Genomic DNA, 18,876 nt, shown 5'->3' with positions numbered 1-18,876 from the left:
AGCACTCATTCAGCATTCGCGCATCAAACATTTCTTTTCATTACGATTCAGTCGATCGTTTGTTTAAATAAATTTAGTGTTAAATAAGTGAAAAAGAAATAAATAAAAAAAATATTTATATAAAATACCCAAGAAAAGAAAGATTATTACTTAAACTTCTCGCATTGCATACGGTTTGTCACCAGACGTGGTCTTAAAATTAAATGGATCGTGAGGAGGAAATCAAGAACATGAAATAAAATACACAGACTTGAGAAGAAACACGAAGAAAATGTTTATATAAATTGCTTTCAAAATATAGCAACAACAACGACAATAAGGCTGCATTAACAAACAACAAAAAGTGTTGAAAATAAACATTTTTAACGAAAAGAATAATTAATTGAAATTAACAAAAAAAGTACATTTAAGAATTGTAATTGTATAAAGTTAGTCTAAAAAACCGTTATTTTAAAATTTAAAGAAAGCAAAAAACACAAAAAAGTTCTGCTAACAAATATAATTACTGTCCAAAATTAAAGTGAGTGAATAAAATGAAATAAATTCATATTAATTTATTCCATTTTTTTATCAATGAATATCATTTCAATTAAAAACACTTAAACACTTATCATCAGCTCAGATTTATTATAAATTGATTGAAATTGGAATCATTCATTCATTCACTTTCTATGGAATTCAGGTTCATTCATTCAAATTTAATTGTCAAAAGGTCAATTGAAAGTAGTACGAGTCATAGTGTATGACATAGAACTGAAATAACAGACAGACCCAAATTAAACTCCATTTGTAAGAATTTCTCAAAAAAAAAAATGTGTAGAACAAGAAAAATAACAACTTATAGTAAGTAAATATTTAAGTTCAGGTGTGAGTGTGTGTATATGAATTAGTATGGAAAGTGTCATCATTCTAAGTGCATGTGTGAAAAACAATTCGAGAGAGATTCGCACATTCTACATACATTGAAGAAAAGACTGAGAACAATAATACAAAATAAACAAACTTGTATGAAATATAATACTTGAATTATCTACATTCACACTAAAATTTACATACGTATTGTATGTAGTACATACATAAGTACATAAACAAATGTATGCATAAATACTAGTACATATAGCGAAATTGTATTTTAATTCGTATTCCGATTTTTTCTAAAGTTTTAAAGTTATTTTTTAATAAAATAAAACTGTTTAGAGGTAGATTTTAAAGTGTGTTTTATGGGATCTTTTCAAACGAATCAAAAACAGGGAGTATTTGTGGAAGCATTTATCGCTTGTAATATGTACTGGATCTAGAAAAAGTTGTAGTTAAAGTATATGCCGAACCAAGATAGATTTTTAAATTTAGTATTAAGTTATGTTAGTTATCGGTCGGGTCAGAATTTTTCGAATTTATAAACGATTTTAAAAATCTAAAGGGTGCTGTGTTAAAATAAAATAAATAGTACTACTTTCATTTATAACAATTCATTATTCTACTTCTAATATCTTAAGCTCTTCAGTTTAGTTATATCATTTCATTCTTATAAGATCTTGGACTTATGTTTTAAAATTGCAGACATATTCTACAGTCAAGAACCACTTCATTAAATCATTAAACATTTTCAGTTACATAGTTTACATCAATTTTATATTGTTACAACTGATTTTTATAATCAAAGTAGCAAATCTCCAATATGATTGGAATTGCTTCAACGCAATTATATCCTATTATAGATGTGTCATATTATCTCGAATATTAATAACAATAAGTAACTGATTTGGGCAGTTCCTCACAGTTTGAATTCGACTCAGCATTCAAATATTTGCTTTGATCTGAATATTTGATTACTTTGGTCAAGTCTCTAAATGTTCTTGTTGCTCCATTACAACTCATTATAGACACACCTGACAAAAAACTTATAATAAAATTTCTCTAAGTGTAGTTAAAACAAATAAATATTAATATACATGTGTGTGAATATAATATTTAAATTTGAGACCGTTAATTTCTGGAGCTATTAAGCAGTACAACAACGTTTAAAACTTGAAGAAATTAAGAAAATTTAACTGTAATAAAATTAGACACAAATACAAGAAATTATCCAAATATACATGCAAATCCAAAACATTAGGTATGCTCTTAAAAAAATATTTGTATTCAATAGATCTAATCTTTTATCATATTACTAATCTCAAATTCTAGATTACTTTGCTTTAATTACAGAAAATAAAAAATCGACACCCATTCAAGACGAATCTATTTATTAAGGGCCGATCTAATCTAATCACATAAACACATACATAAATATATGTATCGTGATATGTACGTGTGATTGTAAATAATTAAAACGGACGTTGTTATTGTTATTTTAATTTCACCTACATACAGTACCGTGCAATAAATTAGTCAAAGTCATTTTGTAATTTTTGTTAAAAATTGCAATTATTAAAATTACTGACACTTATTAGATTAAAGATGTACAAGAATTCTGATTTTTTTAATTAAACAACGACATCTTTAAGGACCATATTGAGATAGTAGAATGTTAAAAAAAAATATTTAAAATTTTGTATAAAAAACACTAACAAAAACTAAGTAGTTTTTATACAAAATTTTAAAAATTGTTTTCTTTTCATTTTTTAAAAATTCAGGCATAAGTAAAGACAAATAATTAAATATTTCTTTTAACTAACTATTAACGTGTAATTGGAGTACAGGTGACACATAAAGATTTTAAAAATTATTTTATTCAACCAGAAAATACAAATTTACAATGCTATTAAAGAGACCACTGCTGTTTGCAGATATATGGATCTTAATATGTAAAAAACGTGATCTACTACTATTGAAAAAACCCAAAAAGCTTTTCACGACTTATAGCAATTAAAATCATATTAGTGTGTACTTTCATTAAAACTTGTTACACTTAGAGAAATTCAATTTTCATGCCTCTTTGAAATTTCTTAGACACATTTAAAGAAATGTGTGAAATATGTCAAAGTAAATGATCGTTTTTAATGATATTTTTGAAAGTACAAACCGTTAAACTTCTTATTTCTGTAAGTGTATTTGTAACAAAAAACAAAAAGTATTTATGTATGGAATGTTGTTACTGCACAAAATCTCTACATGCACGGATGAACAAACAAATTACAGACTGCTGGACTTAACTATGTACTTACAACTGCTACTACTACTGGCTATTGGAATTTTGTTCTATTAATTGTTTTTTTATTTTTGTCTTAATTTTTATAATCGCATTTAACGCTTCATACTTTCAATGAGTAGCTGTTGGCAGAAAACACTATTTGAAATTTAAATTTTAACTGAAAATATTCCAAAATTTGTTGTGACTAATTTAACAAATATAAATCGTTTAAAGTTAATATTTTATATTTTTATGAATTCATGATGTGTTTTTAACTTTCTTTGCGAATTTTATTTCAAAAACTATAAAACGAAATCATAAAGACTTTCAACAACTCTTGAAGGCTTTGAAAAGTTTCAAAGAAAACTAAATATAAAGTGAAAAAATCTTAGTTGTTGTTGGTTTTTTTTATTTAAGTTTAATTTTGAGAATAACTATTGTTAAAATAGCGAAAGCGTTACAACGAAAGTGCAGTGAAAATGTTTCGACTATTGCCAGCAGCCGAAGAAGCAACAACAACATTAATACCAAACACAAAAATGAACACTTTACCAAAAAGTGTTAACATCAAAATCAACAGCAAAAAAACTCTACAATTCTGGCACTGGCATCAGCAGCTACAACAACAACACCACCAACACCGCCACCATCATCATCACCGCCAGCAACTTAATCAACAGCAGCAGCAACATCATCCTCTCATGCTGTTTATTTGTATAATACTGGCTCTTTGCCAGCATGTTCATACTGCAGCAGGTAAGTACGAAGCAAAAGAAGTAAATTAAAAACTCCATAATAATAAAATCATAGAAAAATATTAAAATAAGAAAATCCCACCAAATGATAATAAATTTAGACGCAAATTTTGAGGGCAAGAAATTAAAATTACGAAAAAAAAACTAAACTAAAAGACATTTTCTTCTTTTACACTTGCAAAAAAAGTTTGCATAATTCATGTATAAACAAGTCAACAATTTGAAATTTAAAATGCATAAGTTGAAAGAAAAGTGAAAGATATTTTTATATTGAAATAATTTAAATCAATCAATTCTGTTCAAACAATAATATTTATTATTGGTTGTAGTCCGATCAATTGTTTGTTTTTGGCAAATTCTCAAAAAAAAAATTAAATAATTTTATTGTTTAAAATCATTTGTGTTGCCAATAAAACACATTAGATTTATTATTATGCAACTTTTTCCTCATTTACATTTAACGATGATCTTTTAATCTAATCACGTTTATTTTATATTGCCAACAATGGTTAAAATAATATTATATACCATAAATTAATGGAAAATACAGAAATGTGTAGACCACCTGAAGAAGATAACTTTATGACTTGGTCAAATCAATAAATTTTCACCTGTGACGGTTAAATAAAGCTTAAATATTATGGAATCAAATTGGATTAGAAAGATAGATGGATAGATAGATCGATAGATAGATAGATAGATAGATAAATAGATAGATAGATATATAGATAGATAGATAGATAGATAGATAGATAGATAGATAGATAGATAGATAGATAGATAGATAGATAGATAGATAGATAGATAGATAGATAGATAGATAGATAGATAGATAGATAGATAGATAAATAAATAAATAGATAGATAGATAGATAGATAGATAGATAGATAGATAGATAGATAGATAGATAAACAGATAGATAGATAACCGATATATTAAATTTTAGCTTGAAATATATGTTAGAATAATCGTAACTAAAATTTACCTTCGCATAACAATTTTTGCAAAAAAAAAACAAAAATTTTAAACTTTCTTTATAATTTAAAGTGTTTGTGAATTCATTTCTTCACACTTGCACGGTGTTCATAACTCAAACTCATTATTGTACATACGAGTAAACAACAAAATTTCGAAAAATAATGAAGAAACCCATTGAAATACCCTTTTGTTGTTGTTTGATATTTTCTAATTCTTTTTATTTTTATTTTTACTTTTTCACCAACCACCTTTTGAGTGATTTAATTGTTGTTTTCATTAAATTGTAATTTGTAAACCATTAAAAGAATAAATATTCATACATACAACATACACACATGGCTGAGTAAATACGAATGTAATGTACAAACATACATACATTCATATTATGTATTGTGTTTTATAATAATAATAATAATGATGAACATTTGAAATAACGCATTAAATTTAAGAAAAAATAAAGAAGAAATAACGGTTTAATTATGCATTCATTTATTCATTCATTCATTCATTCTTACATTAGTACGTTATATTTCTTTAATTGTACATTTAATTTGAAATTATTTATTTCTTGAAAAAAGCTTTCAAACAATTTGAAAAAAAAATGCTTCAAAAAACGATCATCATGATTCATGAATGACTGAGCAAAATTTATTATATCTAAGTATTTACGATCAAATGCTTATGTTGATAGTAACTTTGCGTTTGGTCTTCAACAACTTTAACAGAAAGTTAAAGCAAAAGATTTTTATTTATTTTGAAAATCAATTAAAAACAGCTTAAATCTTTTCATCAGCAAATTGCCAGTAAAGTGGAAATGAAAAATCTATAATTAATTAGCAAATTTATTTTAAAAACAAATTTGATTTTTTAGTATTAAACAAATAATAGTAAAAAACAATAAAGTATTGATATTGATCAGTTACTTTTATTTTCAACAACTACTATAAGGCAACAACAAGTTAACAGTAAAATATTTCTTGGAATTACTAACCTTAATATAATAAATATAATTATCAGATGCATGGAGACAACATTTGACAAAATTTACATAAATTTTTAAATTATCAAAAAGCAATTTCTTTACTTGTGGCCCCTAACGCCTGAAACCTAATATTTGCCAGCTAAATAATGATAATAATATCTCTAAACTAATCTTAATTAAAAAATGTCTTAATGCTTACACTCCTACATATTCATATTAATTAATTTTGCTCTATAAAATTTCTATCTATAAATAATCATTTCAATTAGTATTAAAGTATAACAAAATTTATTTTTCTTATGCAAAAACCCCCAGAACTAATTAGAAATTGTATAATGTCCATCAATTAAAGAGGAAAAAGTGTATTATTATGTAAGTTATGAATTTAAAACAATTAAAATTGTATCATACAACGACAGACAGACAGCATTAACAACGTTATAACGATCGTTTTTATCTGTAGCAATAAAAACTAGAAAAGAAATAGAAAAAGTCATTTAACATTTTCAAGCGATTATTAAGTGGCATCTTTTCTCAACACATATCTCATACAGATTGTACATACATTAGCCAGTGATTTTTTGTTTTAATGAAACCACTTAAATGGTAGAAAAATGAAAACGAATGAAATAATGAACTAGTAAAAAATCGTATAATATAATACAGTGGGTTTGTTGTAAGAAAGTTTTGAGAAATGTATAAGTTTTAAACAATAGTTGTGAAATAAAACCCATTGTAAGCTTTAATAATAATATTTAAATGTTTTGAATTTATAGAAAAAAATTCATGTTAACGTTCAATCAGAATGTTTTCAATTAATTATACACTCTATTTTAACGTGTTTTTAAGTTACTCAGATTTCGACAATTAATTTCAATTTAGTAAATCTTACTTTCATTCTGAATACAATTCTGTTTAATTCATTTTAACATTCGATTTTTGTTCAAAAATGTATTTAAAATTTTTAAAATACATCTTACTGTGCAAGTAATGATCATTCACACCATACTACTACTGCTAGTTCAACATTCTTTATTATCACTCATTTAATGGAGCTGTGTAGTGAAAAAAAGTAAGTTTCCTATAAAGGTGTTAAGCTGGTTTCGTTATCTGGTCTCTGAAACATACACACCTCTTGCAACACCACAGAAAAAAACATTAAAATAAATAATAAACATTCATTTCAGGTATAAATTATGTTGTTAAGAGAAATGAGAGTAGGCTGCTAGTCAGTCGACATCTCTCAGACACATGTACAGAAAACCTAACAATATATATGGTTATTACGGGTTGGGGTAATGGGTACCAATGGTACTTTTTAATATTTTTTTTACCTTTTAGCTTTATGTATTATTTAGCAGTATAAATCCTTACAATTAGTTTGACAGGAGAAAATATGTATGTAATTATAATGAATTGGAAGAAATACACCTAAACCTCCATGGGGCCTATTGGGCGCTTCTTTACTAGTGTCTCTGGTGGAAATCGAAATCATTACCTCGGGTCTAACAGACTAGAATAATAACGACTAACACACATAGTATTTTGTAAAATAATTCAAATACTTGTTTAGCATAATTGTATTACATCCGCTACTCTATTGAAAAAAGGCATTCTATTCTCGCTATTTAGGTCATTTTTGTTAAGTGTATTCTTTTTTTAAATGATAGTGGTTATTTCTTTCAATCCTTGGTAAAGTTTTCAATTAATTACACAGTTATACGAATTTTTCAGCAATAAAATCTTTCTTGGTACCATCAAATCAAAAAAGTACTTTTTCAATATCGTTAGATTCGTATGGCCGTTAAGTTTTGATCAAATGCAGAGTGTTGGTAACATTACAATGCAATAACAATGTGTTAACATGTCATTAATTAAAATTACAAAATTGTTTTAATTTTTCTTTTTCATTTTCTTATTATTAAGAATTTAGAAAACTCGTATGAGGTGGCATTTAAGTGGTAGTTTAGTTATAGTTATAACTACTAGTTAAAATAACTATCTTAAGATAGTATAGTTTGCACATTTGGTCAAGTATGTATGTATGTATATTTCGTATGTTAAACAACATAATTGAATTTTTTTTATGGCAAATTTAGACAGGAGAAACCGAGCCACTATTAACAAACAGACATACTTATAAAAGTACATTCTATATACATACATACATACATACATACATACATACATACATACATACGTACATAGTTGTGTAGTTATTTATTTTCATATGAAAGAAAGTTAATGTTTCTTTTAGTTTTTGTTAAAAGAAATGAAAACGGATTACTCTAAATATGAGTAAGAGAGAAAAAAGTGAATTACTATTATCAACATTGTCATGTTACTTGTAGTTATTATCATATACACTGTATCCATTAGAATTATTAAAGCAAATTAAATTTTCCTTCTTTCCGTATTCTTATTCATTCGAAAAAAAAAACTTTTTCCTTTCACATCGAGACCTCGATCTGGTGTTTATTAAAAAAGTCTAATATAACCACAAATATTAGAAATTGGTTTCGACTTTTTGAACATTATATTGCTATTTTAACAAAAATTAGATCAAGATCTACATTATCACCTATTTTGCTACCTATAGAACTTCTAGACTGATTATCGCAGCTAACTCTAATATGAACTAGCAATACATACCAAACAATAACATGGTAATGACTTCTTGACTTAACTTGATATAACCAGATCCGTAAGTACTTTATTTTAAATTTAGCCGTTTTATTTAAACGTGCGCTATTAACAGAAAACTATTTTTCTGTATGAAAACCATTGTTTGACTAAAATTAGATCGCCAAATACCCAAGTTCATATTCTGTGTAAGCAAAGTAACCCTTTTTTATAAGCACTTATTTAAGTAGTTAGTTGTAAACACTACATGCCCCATATTTCTTCGGATTTAATGTATTAATGTACATCCTCCTTTCAAACTAACTATTTAGTTGCAAGCTAGTGTGGTACATACTTGCCCCCAATATCTCCAAATATAAGCACTTATTTAAGTAGTTGGTTGTAAACACTACAAGCCCCTTAAGTGTATTTCTTCGGATTTGATGTATTTATGTACATCCTCCTTTCAAACTAACTAACTATTTGGTTGCAAGCTAGTGTGGTACATACTTGCCTCCAATATGACCAAAGTGTAAAAATAATTAGTTTAAATGCTAATAAAAAAGTCTGAAAAGCGACTTGTGAGGTTTTTTAACTCATTACTTTTTCATGTAAGTTTTTGCTGGGTATATAGACATATTTTCCATAATTAACTAAAAATTGGAAACAGTGTTAATTTTAAATGCAAATACTTAAAATGGTAAAAGTAACAATCATATCATGTTTTTTAGTAACGACTTACAACTGATTTTCTTCTGTTGGTTGTATCTATTTTTTTTAAGTTTTATTCGTTGGAATGGCTAGCAATTTGTAACAGGAAAAACATACAATCATAACCAAGTTTGGATGGGCAGATAGATGAATGAATGAATGAATGTTTATTTATATTTATAAAACATATGTTTGAACCTAAAATATTTTGATTTCCTTTCTGTTTGTTAAATTTGAAATTAAAGGTTTCGTTTGATGTTAGTAGCATCGTTTCTTCTTTATGAAAAGTAGACTCAAAGTTCATTCATAAAGAAGAAAATTTTGTGTAAACTTTATTTTATTTCTTCTACTTTCACTTTTATTGTTTGTGTAACTGATTTTTCTTATGATTTGTTTGTTTGTTTTTTTCGTGTATGTTGTATCTATCGTATGTTGTATCTATTTGTTGCATAGGTAGTGATGGTGGGGTATAAATCTGATTTTATTATCTTTGACTTTGATGTACATCATAAAGAAGTGGACGTATGTACTACGATCATTACGAGTGGTGTATGTGTTGGTCATTCTTCTAATGGTTGAGACATGAAAATATGCGCACATTGTGAAGAGGTGTAAGAAAGAGTATCATAGACAAAGTGTTTGTTTAAATTAAAAAGAAATAAAATAATAATAATAAAAAAGAAAGATAGAAATTAATCTTTGAATTAAATTCCGCACATGATCGTTAAAACAAATCAAGCACATGGCAGTTAAAGATTTAACATTTTATATGGGGAATGAATGAATGAATGCATGGCCTAGAGTGTGCTTGCTGAACATTTAATGTATGTACAAGAAACTTTTGGAGTAAACCTGGAGTTATTTTCTGTTATGTAAATATTTAATGATCTCATAAACATGGGGGCCAAAGTAAATGAATTTCGAAAACAAATTGCAAATAATTAAAATGAAATTTAATTAAATTAAGCTGCAGGGCTATAAAACATAAAATTAAACGAAGTTTTGTTATAAAAAATTAAAAACTGATTAAAGAAATTTTTATAATAACTTTTTTTAGATATCAATTAAATATTTCTTTTTATTTTCAGTTACCGATTCTCCAATTAAAATTATAAAATTACCTGCACAGGCTCCAGTTATACGTTATAGCCGCATAGAGTTACAACCAGAAGAAAAATTGGCAGTAGGAAACGATTCCGTATTAGTAACAACAGAAAATTCGGGATTGTTGCAGCAAACAGAAGCAGATTTTCAAAATGATGATCCTTTAGGTTTACTCAATTTGAGTGGAGCCATGAATACTTTAATACCACGCCAGAATCGTGGTAGCAACAGCAATTGTCCAAGATCCTGTCCGCCTAGTATGACAGTGGGTGCTGAGCCAGTATGTGGTTCGGATGGTTTGATTTATGCCAATTTATGTGATATGAAAAAGAAAACTTGTTCCAGAAATGGTGCCATAAAGGTGGATTTTTAAATGTTACTAATTGTTATAAAAATTTTAATAAATTTTCTCCATTCCAAGCAGGATGTTAGAGATGGTTGTGAAAGAGCTCGTGGTTCCGATTGTAAACATCGTTGTCCTAGTGAAAAGGATCCTATATGTGGTACTGATGGCCGTACTTACTTAAACAGGTTTAATATGAAAATTAATAAACAAAGAAATATATTTTTAAATAAATTTTGAATTGATTTCCAGATGCATGTTACGTGTACAAGCTTGTCGTGTTGGCATGGCTGCGGTTAAGATGGCCCATGTAGGACCTTGCAGTAATACAAGCGCCATACGCGAATCTTGTCCCGTGGATTGTAACAGTGCCCCTAAGGATGGTCCTATTTGTGCTTCAGATGGCAATGTCTACAATTCCACCTGCGAAATGAAACTATTGACTTGCGGTCAAGGTGTGGTAAAAACCAGCCGTAAACACTGTCAATCAACTAGAATGTGTCGTGAATCATGTTGGCGTGTTGCTCGACCCACTTGTGGTTCAGATGGCAGACTTTATGCTAGTCCCTGTAAAATGCGTTCCTCCAATTGTGGCAAACATGTGTTTGAAGTGCCGCTGTCATTCTGTATGTCTCAAGAACGCAATGGAAATCAGGTGGAAAACTGTCCTACCGAATGTCCCAAAACTGACAGTGCGGCATATGTATGTGGTAGCGATGGTAATATTTACTCTTCGTTGTGTGAATTAAAAATGTTAAATTGTGGGTACGTAATAGAACCATAATTTTATTGATGATTTACATTAATATCATGTGCATTTTGTAGGCCTCAGCGTAAATCTATACAAAAGATGAGTATGGATAAATGTAAGACACGTTTGTCTAGATGTAAACAACTGCCTCCCTGCAAAGATTTCAATAATCTTTTTGGTTCTATATTCTCTTCCAAAAAAAGTGATAAATTGTGTGGCACTGATGCCAAGACTTACAATAATGAATGTGAATTGGCTCATGCTACTTGTTTGTAAGTATTTTTTGATAGAATATGTTAAGAAAATTAATTTTTAATCGTTTTTCTTATTTTTTAATAAAATTCCTAGGCGAGGAGTTAATTTGGCCCATATTGGACCCTGCACCGATTTAAAATCACCGCCCAAAGACTGTGGCGAACGTTGCACCAAACAAGATATTGAAGGAGGGCCCGTATGTGGTTCTGACGGCAACACTTATGCCTCCAACTGTGAATTTAAACGTAGAACTTGTCATTTAAGAGTTGTACAAGTATCCTTGAAAAACTGCCTTTTAACAGCAGACTGTGAAACCGATTGTGATGCTCAACCGCCCAATTTTGTGTGTGGTTCGGATAATAAATTCTATAAATCAGAATGTCACATGCGCAAGGAAAATTGTGGCAAACACGTTTTCGTTGTGCCACTAAAAAGATGTTTAAGTAATGTGCAATTTAAAGGTTGTGCCAAAATATGTCCACCCGACTTTGAACCGGTTTGTGGTACCGACAATATGACCTATTCGAATGAGTGCTTTTTGGATATGGAAAACTGTCATAGCAATAACACAATAGCGATATTACATTATGGTGCTTGCGGTCGACCAGAAGCACCCTCAACGAATTTCTTATATTAAAGAAAATATAATATTTCATCATTGTTGTCCACAGTTGTCTAGTTGAAAATTGAACAACAACATTAAATTGCTAAATGAACGATTATTATTATTATTTTTTTTTACATATTTAATATATTTATGAAATTATTTATTTGCTTAGTTTAATAATTGTTATACGATAAGACATTTTTTATATCTAACTTTATAATATAAATTTAATTCAATTAAAAAAAAATGAAATAAATAAATTTGTGTGATTATAACTTAAGCGGAATCGTCGAAGAGTTTATTTAGGTTAGCCTTAATTTCGTGAGGCTTAAATTTAATATACTTATCAGGATTTTTACTAAATTGGACACCAGCATACCTATAAAGGAGTATAAATGTAAGAAGAATTAAAAAAAAAATTAGGAAAAATTTGAAATGGAATTTCAAAGAAAGTATGTAGGTGCAAATGATAAGATTTGAATGTAAATAGAACATATGAATCTTTTTAACTTTAAGGTTATTTTACCAGTTTTAGCTTTTTTTAAGTCTATGAGTCGAATTTTGTTTTAAAACTGGTATGTGTTTGTATTAATACGAAAAATTAAAATAGAAAACACAAATGTACTTACACATTGAAAAATTCATTATATTTGGGCAAAATATGTTCCTCATTATCGCGCTTAATACCTTGTCGCAAAGTAACATCCGGTATTGAGATACCTCTTTGAATTTTACAAGCTTCTTCGAAGTCTTTGTTAAAAGTCTAACGAGTATTAGAATATGCATTATTATTTCCTTTAGTAGTCTTGTTTTATTTATAATTTTATTTCTTACCAAAAACTTTTCCTTTAGAATACTGCGATCTTTATCTTTTACTTTACCCTGTATTGGTTTGGGCAGTTCATCTAAAGGCGAAATATTCGATAGCATTTTTGACCAGGTTTTCTGATACGAAAATTTTAATTCTTTAATAGTTTCAATATAACTATTGCGACAATCGGGTTCGGCAATAGTAACAATATCAATTAAGTTTGAAGTGACCAATGAATTTAGTATGTAATTAATATTATTTAAACGGAACAAATGTTTGGTAGCTTGATCATTGTATTGTTCACATTTATTCATTATGGAGAGATTTAATTCTGCTAAAGCTTTTTCTACATGAAATTACAATAAAAATTAGTTCTTTGATTATTAAATGTTAAACACAATTTTTTCTTACTTATGTAAATTGCCAATAAGGCCTTATTGCGCTCTTCCTCGGTCAATGATTTTTTCATAAGTATTGTATCCAGCTGTGTGGAATAGAGTACATCAGGTTGTAGTATTACACCAATGACATCGTAGTGATTTAAAAGATTTTCTATAAACCATATTGTATTCGATGTTAACTCGTGCACTGTGGCATCTTTTGGCACATTGACATAACCCAAAGTACTAGAACTCATGCCCACTATATTTGTTGAATCACCTCTAACAACTTCCAAGAAATGTTCCAAAGCTTTGGCACCCTTTTAAACAATAGATATTTTTTTATTGAATTACAACTTATGCATTTCTAATTCTTCTTCCTACCGTGTATTGCAATTTATTTAAAACCTTTGTTAGTTGTTCTCGCTGTTGTACATCATAAGTCCGATCGATATCTGGTTGTAGTAGTAAAACATTTTTCAAAGTCTTAAATATACCCAAAGCCGAAGTCCATTCTTTACGCGAGATGCTGCGCATTATGCGATTTGTTATCGCTTCGGCATCTTTAACCACCATATCAATCGATTTATAAGCCAATTTAGCAAATACATCAGATTGTTTTGAAGTCGGAATGATTTCTTGCATAAGAGCACGTTCCCAATTTAGAAGACGCTGTAGACCCAATAACATGACTAAATATTTATCTAGTTCTTGGTCACCATCAGCATATTCTTCTGAGGATAAATGTTCCGAATGAGAGGTGGCTTTTTTTATGGAAATGCCAGTTGATTGTTCCAAAGTTTGTGTGGCTTTTAGATATAATTTATTTGCTTTACGTTCAAATCTGAGTGTAAAATTAAGTTTATTTTAATAAATTAAAAAAAAAAGAACTTTCTACTTACATTTGCTGTAAACGTATGGAGGGACTTTTTTTGGTATCCTGACGTCCAGAATGACGAGATTTCTACAAGAAATTTAACATAACCTCAATAAATAAAATGTAAATTCGAAAAAAGAACTACTTGCACATACTTAATTTAAATAAAAGATATTTTATTTTGTTTAAAAAATAATTTATTAAAATAAGGAATATAAAAAAATAATTAAAAGGTACAAACAAAAACAAATTGATTTAAAATGTAGGATTTAGCATTAGTTTTTCTACTTTTTTTAGGTTGAGGTTGAAAATATATTTTGAAACATTTCCATAATACATTTACGATCTTCACGCGACGTTATACCAATGTTTATAAGATCACATGATTTAATATCCATAAGGTATTTGCAATCTATGCCAGCCTTTTCAAAATTTTCACTGTAACGTTCCAAACCCAAAGTTTTTAATAAGATTTTTATACTCAAAGTATGATCCAGAATAGAAATATTTTTGCTGTCTTCTGATTGAGGACTTTTACTGTTGACATCGGAAGTGCCGTATGAGGGCGATGTAGAAAAATTACTACCAAATGCTGGACAAGGGCTTAAGAAGTTTGTCTTGTCGCCATATTTGGGAGAGGCGGTATAAGTAACAACTGGTTTCGTCAACAGGGTTGGTTTCTTAAATTGCATAAAAGAGGAACTGTGATGTGTAAGTGTATCCACCGGGTAAATGGGTGACAGCCCAGGTGATCGATAGTTGTTGTGGACTGGTGTAAAGGAACGTCTGTTAGCCATGATATTGTGGATGTCATGATAGGAGTGTACGGTGGAATTCATGGCGGTAGGTGTTACATTAAATTTAAACTCTCTAGGAGTGGTGAAAGTCGGTGTACGACAATCTTCCATTTTTATGTTTTCAAATTTTTTATTATTTTTTTAAAGTAGATTTTGTTTTTTTAAACATACAATTGATTTTAACACATACTAAACAATTACAATACTAAACGCAAATATAAATAACTGGTTTATTTTTCCTTAAAATATTTATAACGGTTTGCCACTGGAAATTTAACGAAATTTTTTTATATTCGATGACAATTATTTTATATACATGTAAGAAATGTACATACATACAAATGACTGACTTGCAGTAAGAAAGTCATAACTTAGAAATTTGCACAAAGTAAATGATTTAAAGTCATTTTTAAAATGTGTGTAAATTTTAAGGACTAGGTGAAATAATGGACCGATCTTAACCATTTTTAATAGGCTTCGTCCCTATAGTTTGGTTACAAGGAATACATGAACGGATGGATGGACATAGCTATATCGTCTCAGAAAATCATTTTTAGCAGATTGGTATACTTTATGGTGGGTATATGTCGAATATTAGTGTGCGTCACAAACATCAGCATAAAACCAATATACCGTTCGCACTAAAGTGGTGTAGGGTATAAAAATAAAGTTTATTTTTATGAAAACTCATGATGTGTATACGGTTAGTGTGAACAGCATTAAAAACGTACAAAAATAAGTTCGAATTATTTAAGAACTTTTACAAAGATTACTTTAAAAGCTTTAAATATTTCTCATCCCAATGTCTTTGAAGACAATCAGAACTAGTTTGAAATTAAGATATAATTGTTTTAACTTTTTTAATCTAAGCAAATTAAATAAAATTGATAGATATTTATGTATATATACTAATAATTAAACTTACCAATGCCTCATTACCCCAACTACTGCTCTTCTGATGATCTTTCAAATTTTGCAAAGAACGAAATACAACTTCTCCCCTTTCGGTGGCATAATTCACGGTATATTCAAATCTTAAATTCTGCTCCAGCCAATGGGAAATTGTAAACAGTTCCTCCCTTGTACTTTGAGTCAACTGTCTAAAAGAAGTGTATTCGTCATTTGATGAGTCATCTTCATTATAGATGAGATCCAAAATATCAACTGGCTTTAAAGGTGAACCATTTTTCTTTAGCAACAAACGATAGTGATTGTTTAAGCTCTCACAGCCAGTGTTGAACAGACTAGTTACATTTTCCAATTCAACGCTCTGGGAATTGTGATGAAGAAAATATTCCATAGCCGAGCGCAGTCTGTCCAATGCTTCTGTGAATACGCCAACATTACCCTCGGTGGGACCTTGATGTATAAGATTGCAGACTTCTTGAGAAACATCATAATGGGACAATACAGTTTCCAAGCAATTGAGGGTGGCTTCCAAATCTAATCAATAAATGTTTATGTTTACAATTTTTTTCGTTTTTCATAAGAATTTACATACTGTGTTGGCGTTTTTGCAATTGCTCCGTTTCTTGATAAACTGGTAATATGGTTTGCTCCAGTTTCCCTAAGCGATTTTCAAATACTGTTAGAATATCAGACATCTGATTGGACAAGTCATGATATTTATCCACCCTTTCTCTTAGCAATACTAAATTGGAAGTCTCCTATTAATGGGATGGTGTAGTATAATTTATTAATGTTCTGGTGAAAAAATTATATGTTTAAGTAAAACCCACTCTACCTTTTCCAATTTAGAATGCACTTGCAAACTTGTATCTAAATTATTCATTTTGTAATAGTATTTTAGAAAAAATTAAGAAAATTGATTTGTAAATAAAATAAATAAATTTACAGCAACACTGTCTTATCTTTGAAACTGTTTTATCATTAACAGATTTGGCCTTTTTTCAAATACGTCTGGCAGTGTTGGTTGGTACTTTGTTGTCGATGAATTACAATCAGTGATGGCATTATTGGATGGTTACAAATATTTTTGAAGGATCCTAGAAAATATTACCCATCATATTTGTCCAATTCACAACTGGTCTTGTTTTATGTGTACAGAATTCCATTTGGAACGATTTTTTTTCCAGAAGAGATCAAGACCGATTTTATTTAAAAATGGCGAAGACTAGTCGCCTATGAAATTTTAAAGCCGACGCCGTCAAAATTTTTTAAACTTATAGCTTTAAAGTCAAAATTTTGATAAAAATTGTACATGTGTTGTTTATGCTTCTCAAATTTGTTGTCAAAATGTATTGAACAATTTTCATTCATGTATTATAAAAACAATTTTTTTGTTTTATTTTCAATTTCAAATATATTATAAAATAATATGGTGAAAGAACATACAGCTTAACAGTTTGCAGGAAAAATTATGGCAAAATAATTACTAAAATTTACTTATATATAGATTATTCCATATAATCTATCTAAAAATATGGGAAAAAATTTATATCCCTAAATTATGTAATTGTGAAGGGTATATTAGATTCGACAAAATTTTGCCTATGTTGTAAGATCTGACAACCATGTATACGTATCTTTTGACGTCTTATTTTCGCCTTTTAGCCGCCTAGGAAATTTATAGTGACGCCGTCATTAATGATTGTCGTCGCAGGGCTGTGGTGACGATTTTCCTATTTTCTCTCATTCTTAAAAAGTATTTCTCCGCAGTAGGTTAATTCTTTGTGCTCAAGATAAGAAAAATTTATAAAAATATATTAAATTATTAATAATCTACAGAAAAATATATTAAAAATGTAAGTAAATATTATTTTAATAAAATTAATTAGTTTATATAAGGATATTATTAATTTTAAGTTCAATTTAAACCGATTTTAATTGGAGTGGAAGAAAAAAAAGTATTGTATAAAGAAAACAAAATGGCCGACTTGAAAAAATCGATAAGTCTTGCATAAAATTTGTTAGCAACTGCATCATCATTCATTTCAAAAATACAAATATATTATAGAGAATTAGCAGACAATTTGGTACAAAGGTCATTTCATTTGTGAAAAAATAGATAGGTAAATTTATTTAGAAACTTATGTTTTTTATAATGTAAAATTTTTATAGATTATTTTTTTTCCTTGATGAAATTCATTTACGTTTCACTTTTTTTATGTATACTAAAAAATACGAAACTATTATACATACATACATCGTATATATGTACATACACAAATATATGCTTACATACACATTTTAAATCATGTATGTATATACAAATTAGATTGGCTCTTATTTTCATAGCTACCCAGTTGGCCAGATCGTTATTGACGACGTCTGCATCGATGATGTCTGCAGGAATTTTCCAAATTTGTCCTGTATAAAATGCAATTTAAGACAACTTTAATAACAAAGTCCTCCAATTTGCCGTGTTTTGAGCTTAATAGTAGACAGCATAATGACAATTTTTTTAAATTATCGTGAATAAGATATTATTGAGGACAGTATGAGCGACAATCGCATGCAAATTGTCGTGTTTGAGGTTACATTTACGACAAGATGAGCGACAATGTCTTGAACTTGTCTTTATTTAACCATCTTTAAAGAAAAACTTATCGACAACTTCATGTGTGTTGTCTTGTTTCAAACTATATTGACGACGAAATGAGCGACGGTGTCATTAAGTTTTTGATTCAAAAAATATTTCTTGAGGACAACAAAGACAACATTTGTAAAAATTTGTCGTGTTTCTATCCTCACTTAGAATTAGATGTTGTTGTCAACACATTTTTTTAGTTTTTTCTATGAAAAAAAT

General features: G+C 28.6%; 4 protein-coding genes across 7 annotated transcripts in view; 2 read left to right on the top strand and 2 right to left on the bottom strand.

Moving 5' to 3' along the window:
* LOC111677623 (agrin) lies at positions 1 to 13,006 on the top strand. 4 transcript variants are annotated; one of them, XM_046951811.1, is made up of 7 exons: positions 1 to 428; positions 3,583 to 3,889; positions 10,271 to 10,647; positions 10,708 to 10,817; positions 10,882 to 11,394; positions 11,455 to 11,652; positions 11,729 to 13,006. In XM_046951811.1, exons 2-7 carry the CDS (start codon positions 3,613 to 3,615, stop codon positions 12,270 to 12,272), a joined length of 2,019 nt encoding a protein of 672 aa, XP_046807767.1. In that variant the 5' UTR covers positions 1 to 428; positions 3,583 to 3,612; the 3' UTR covers positions 12,273 to 13,006. The 4 variants fall into 4 exon arrangements, with proteins under 4 accessions (XP_046807767.1, XP_046807769.1, XP_046807768.1 ...); XM_046951813.1 differs by having other exon boundaries at positions 3,551 to 3,889; XM_046951812.1 differs by having other exon boundaries at positions 3,457 to 3,889.
* On the bottom strand, positions 11,729 to 17,005 carry LOC111677450 (exocyst complex component 7). Its single transcript, XM_023438569.2, has 9 exons — positions 16,852 to 17,005; positions 16,609 to 16,774; positions 16,033 to 16,550; positions 14,336 to 14,397; positions 13,818 to 14,277; positions 13,465 to 13,753; positions 13,077 to 13,399; positions 12,872 to 13,005; positions 11,729 to 12,621 (listed from the first exon to the last, which is right to left on the bottom strand). Exons 1-9 carry the CDS (start codon positions 16,897 to 16,899, stop codon positions 12,519 to 12,521), a joined length of 2,103 nt encoding a protein of 700 aa, XP_023294337.2. The 5' UTR covers positions 16,900 to 17,005; the 3' UTR covers positions 11,729 to 12,518.
* LOC111677460 (protein matrimony) lies at positions 14,546 to 15,334 on the bottom strand. The gene has a single exon (XM_023438580.2). It carries the CDS (start codon positions 15,216 to 15,218, stop codon positions 14,604 to 14,606), a length of 615 nt encoding a protein of 204 aa, XP_023294348.1. The 5' UTR covers positions 15,219 to 15,334; the 3' UTR covers positions 14,546 to 14,603.
* A 730-nt stretch (positions 17,006 to 17,735) lies between the features above and the next one.
* Positions 17,736 to 18,876, top strand: part of LOC111677345 (ATP-dependent RNA helicase dbp2) — an 8,958-nt gene continuing 7,817 nt past the window's right edge. Inside the window, exon 1 of the mRNA XM_023438450.2 lies at positions 17,736 to 17,872. Within this exon, the coding sequence (XP_023294218.1) occupies positions 17,871 to 17,872 (2 nt within the window). The 5' untranslated portion in view covers positions 17,736 to 17,870. The remainder of the gene's footprint in view (positions 17,873 to 18,876) is intronic.

Source organism: Lucilia cuprina, chromosome 5 (genome assembly GCF_022045245.1).
Source record: "Lucilia cuprina isolate Lc7/37 chromosome 5, ASM2204524v1, whole genome shotgun sequence".
Classification (NCBI taxonomy): domain Eukaryota; kingdom Metazoa; phylum Arthropoda; class Insecta; order Diptera; family Calliphoridae; genus Lucilia; species Lucilia cuprina.
The sequence above is the reverse complement of the archived record's forward strand: the minus strand, read 5'-3'. Positions and strand labels throughout refer to the sequence as shown.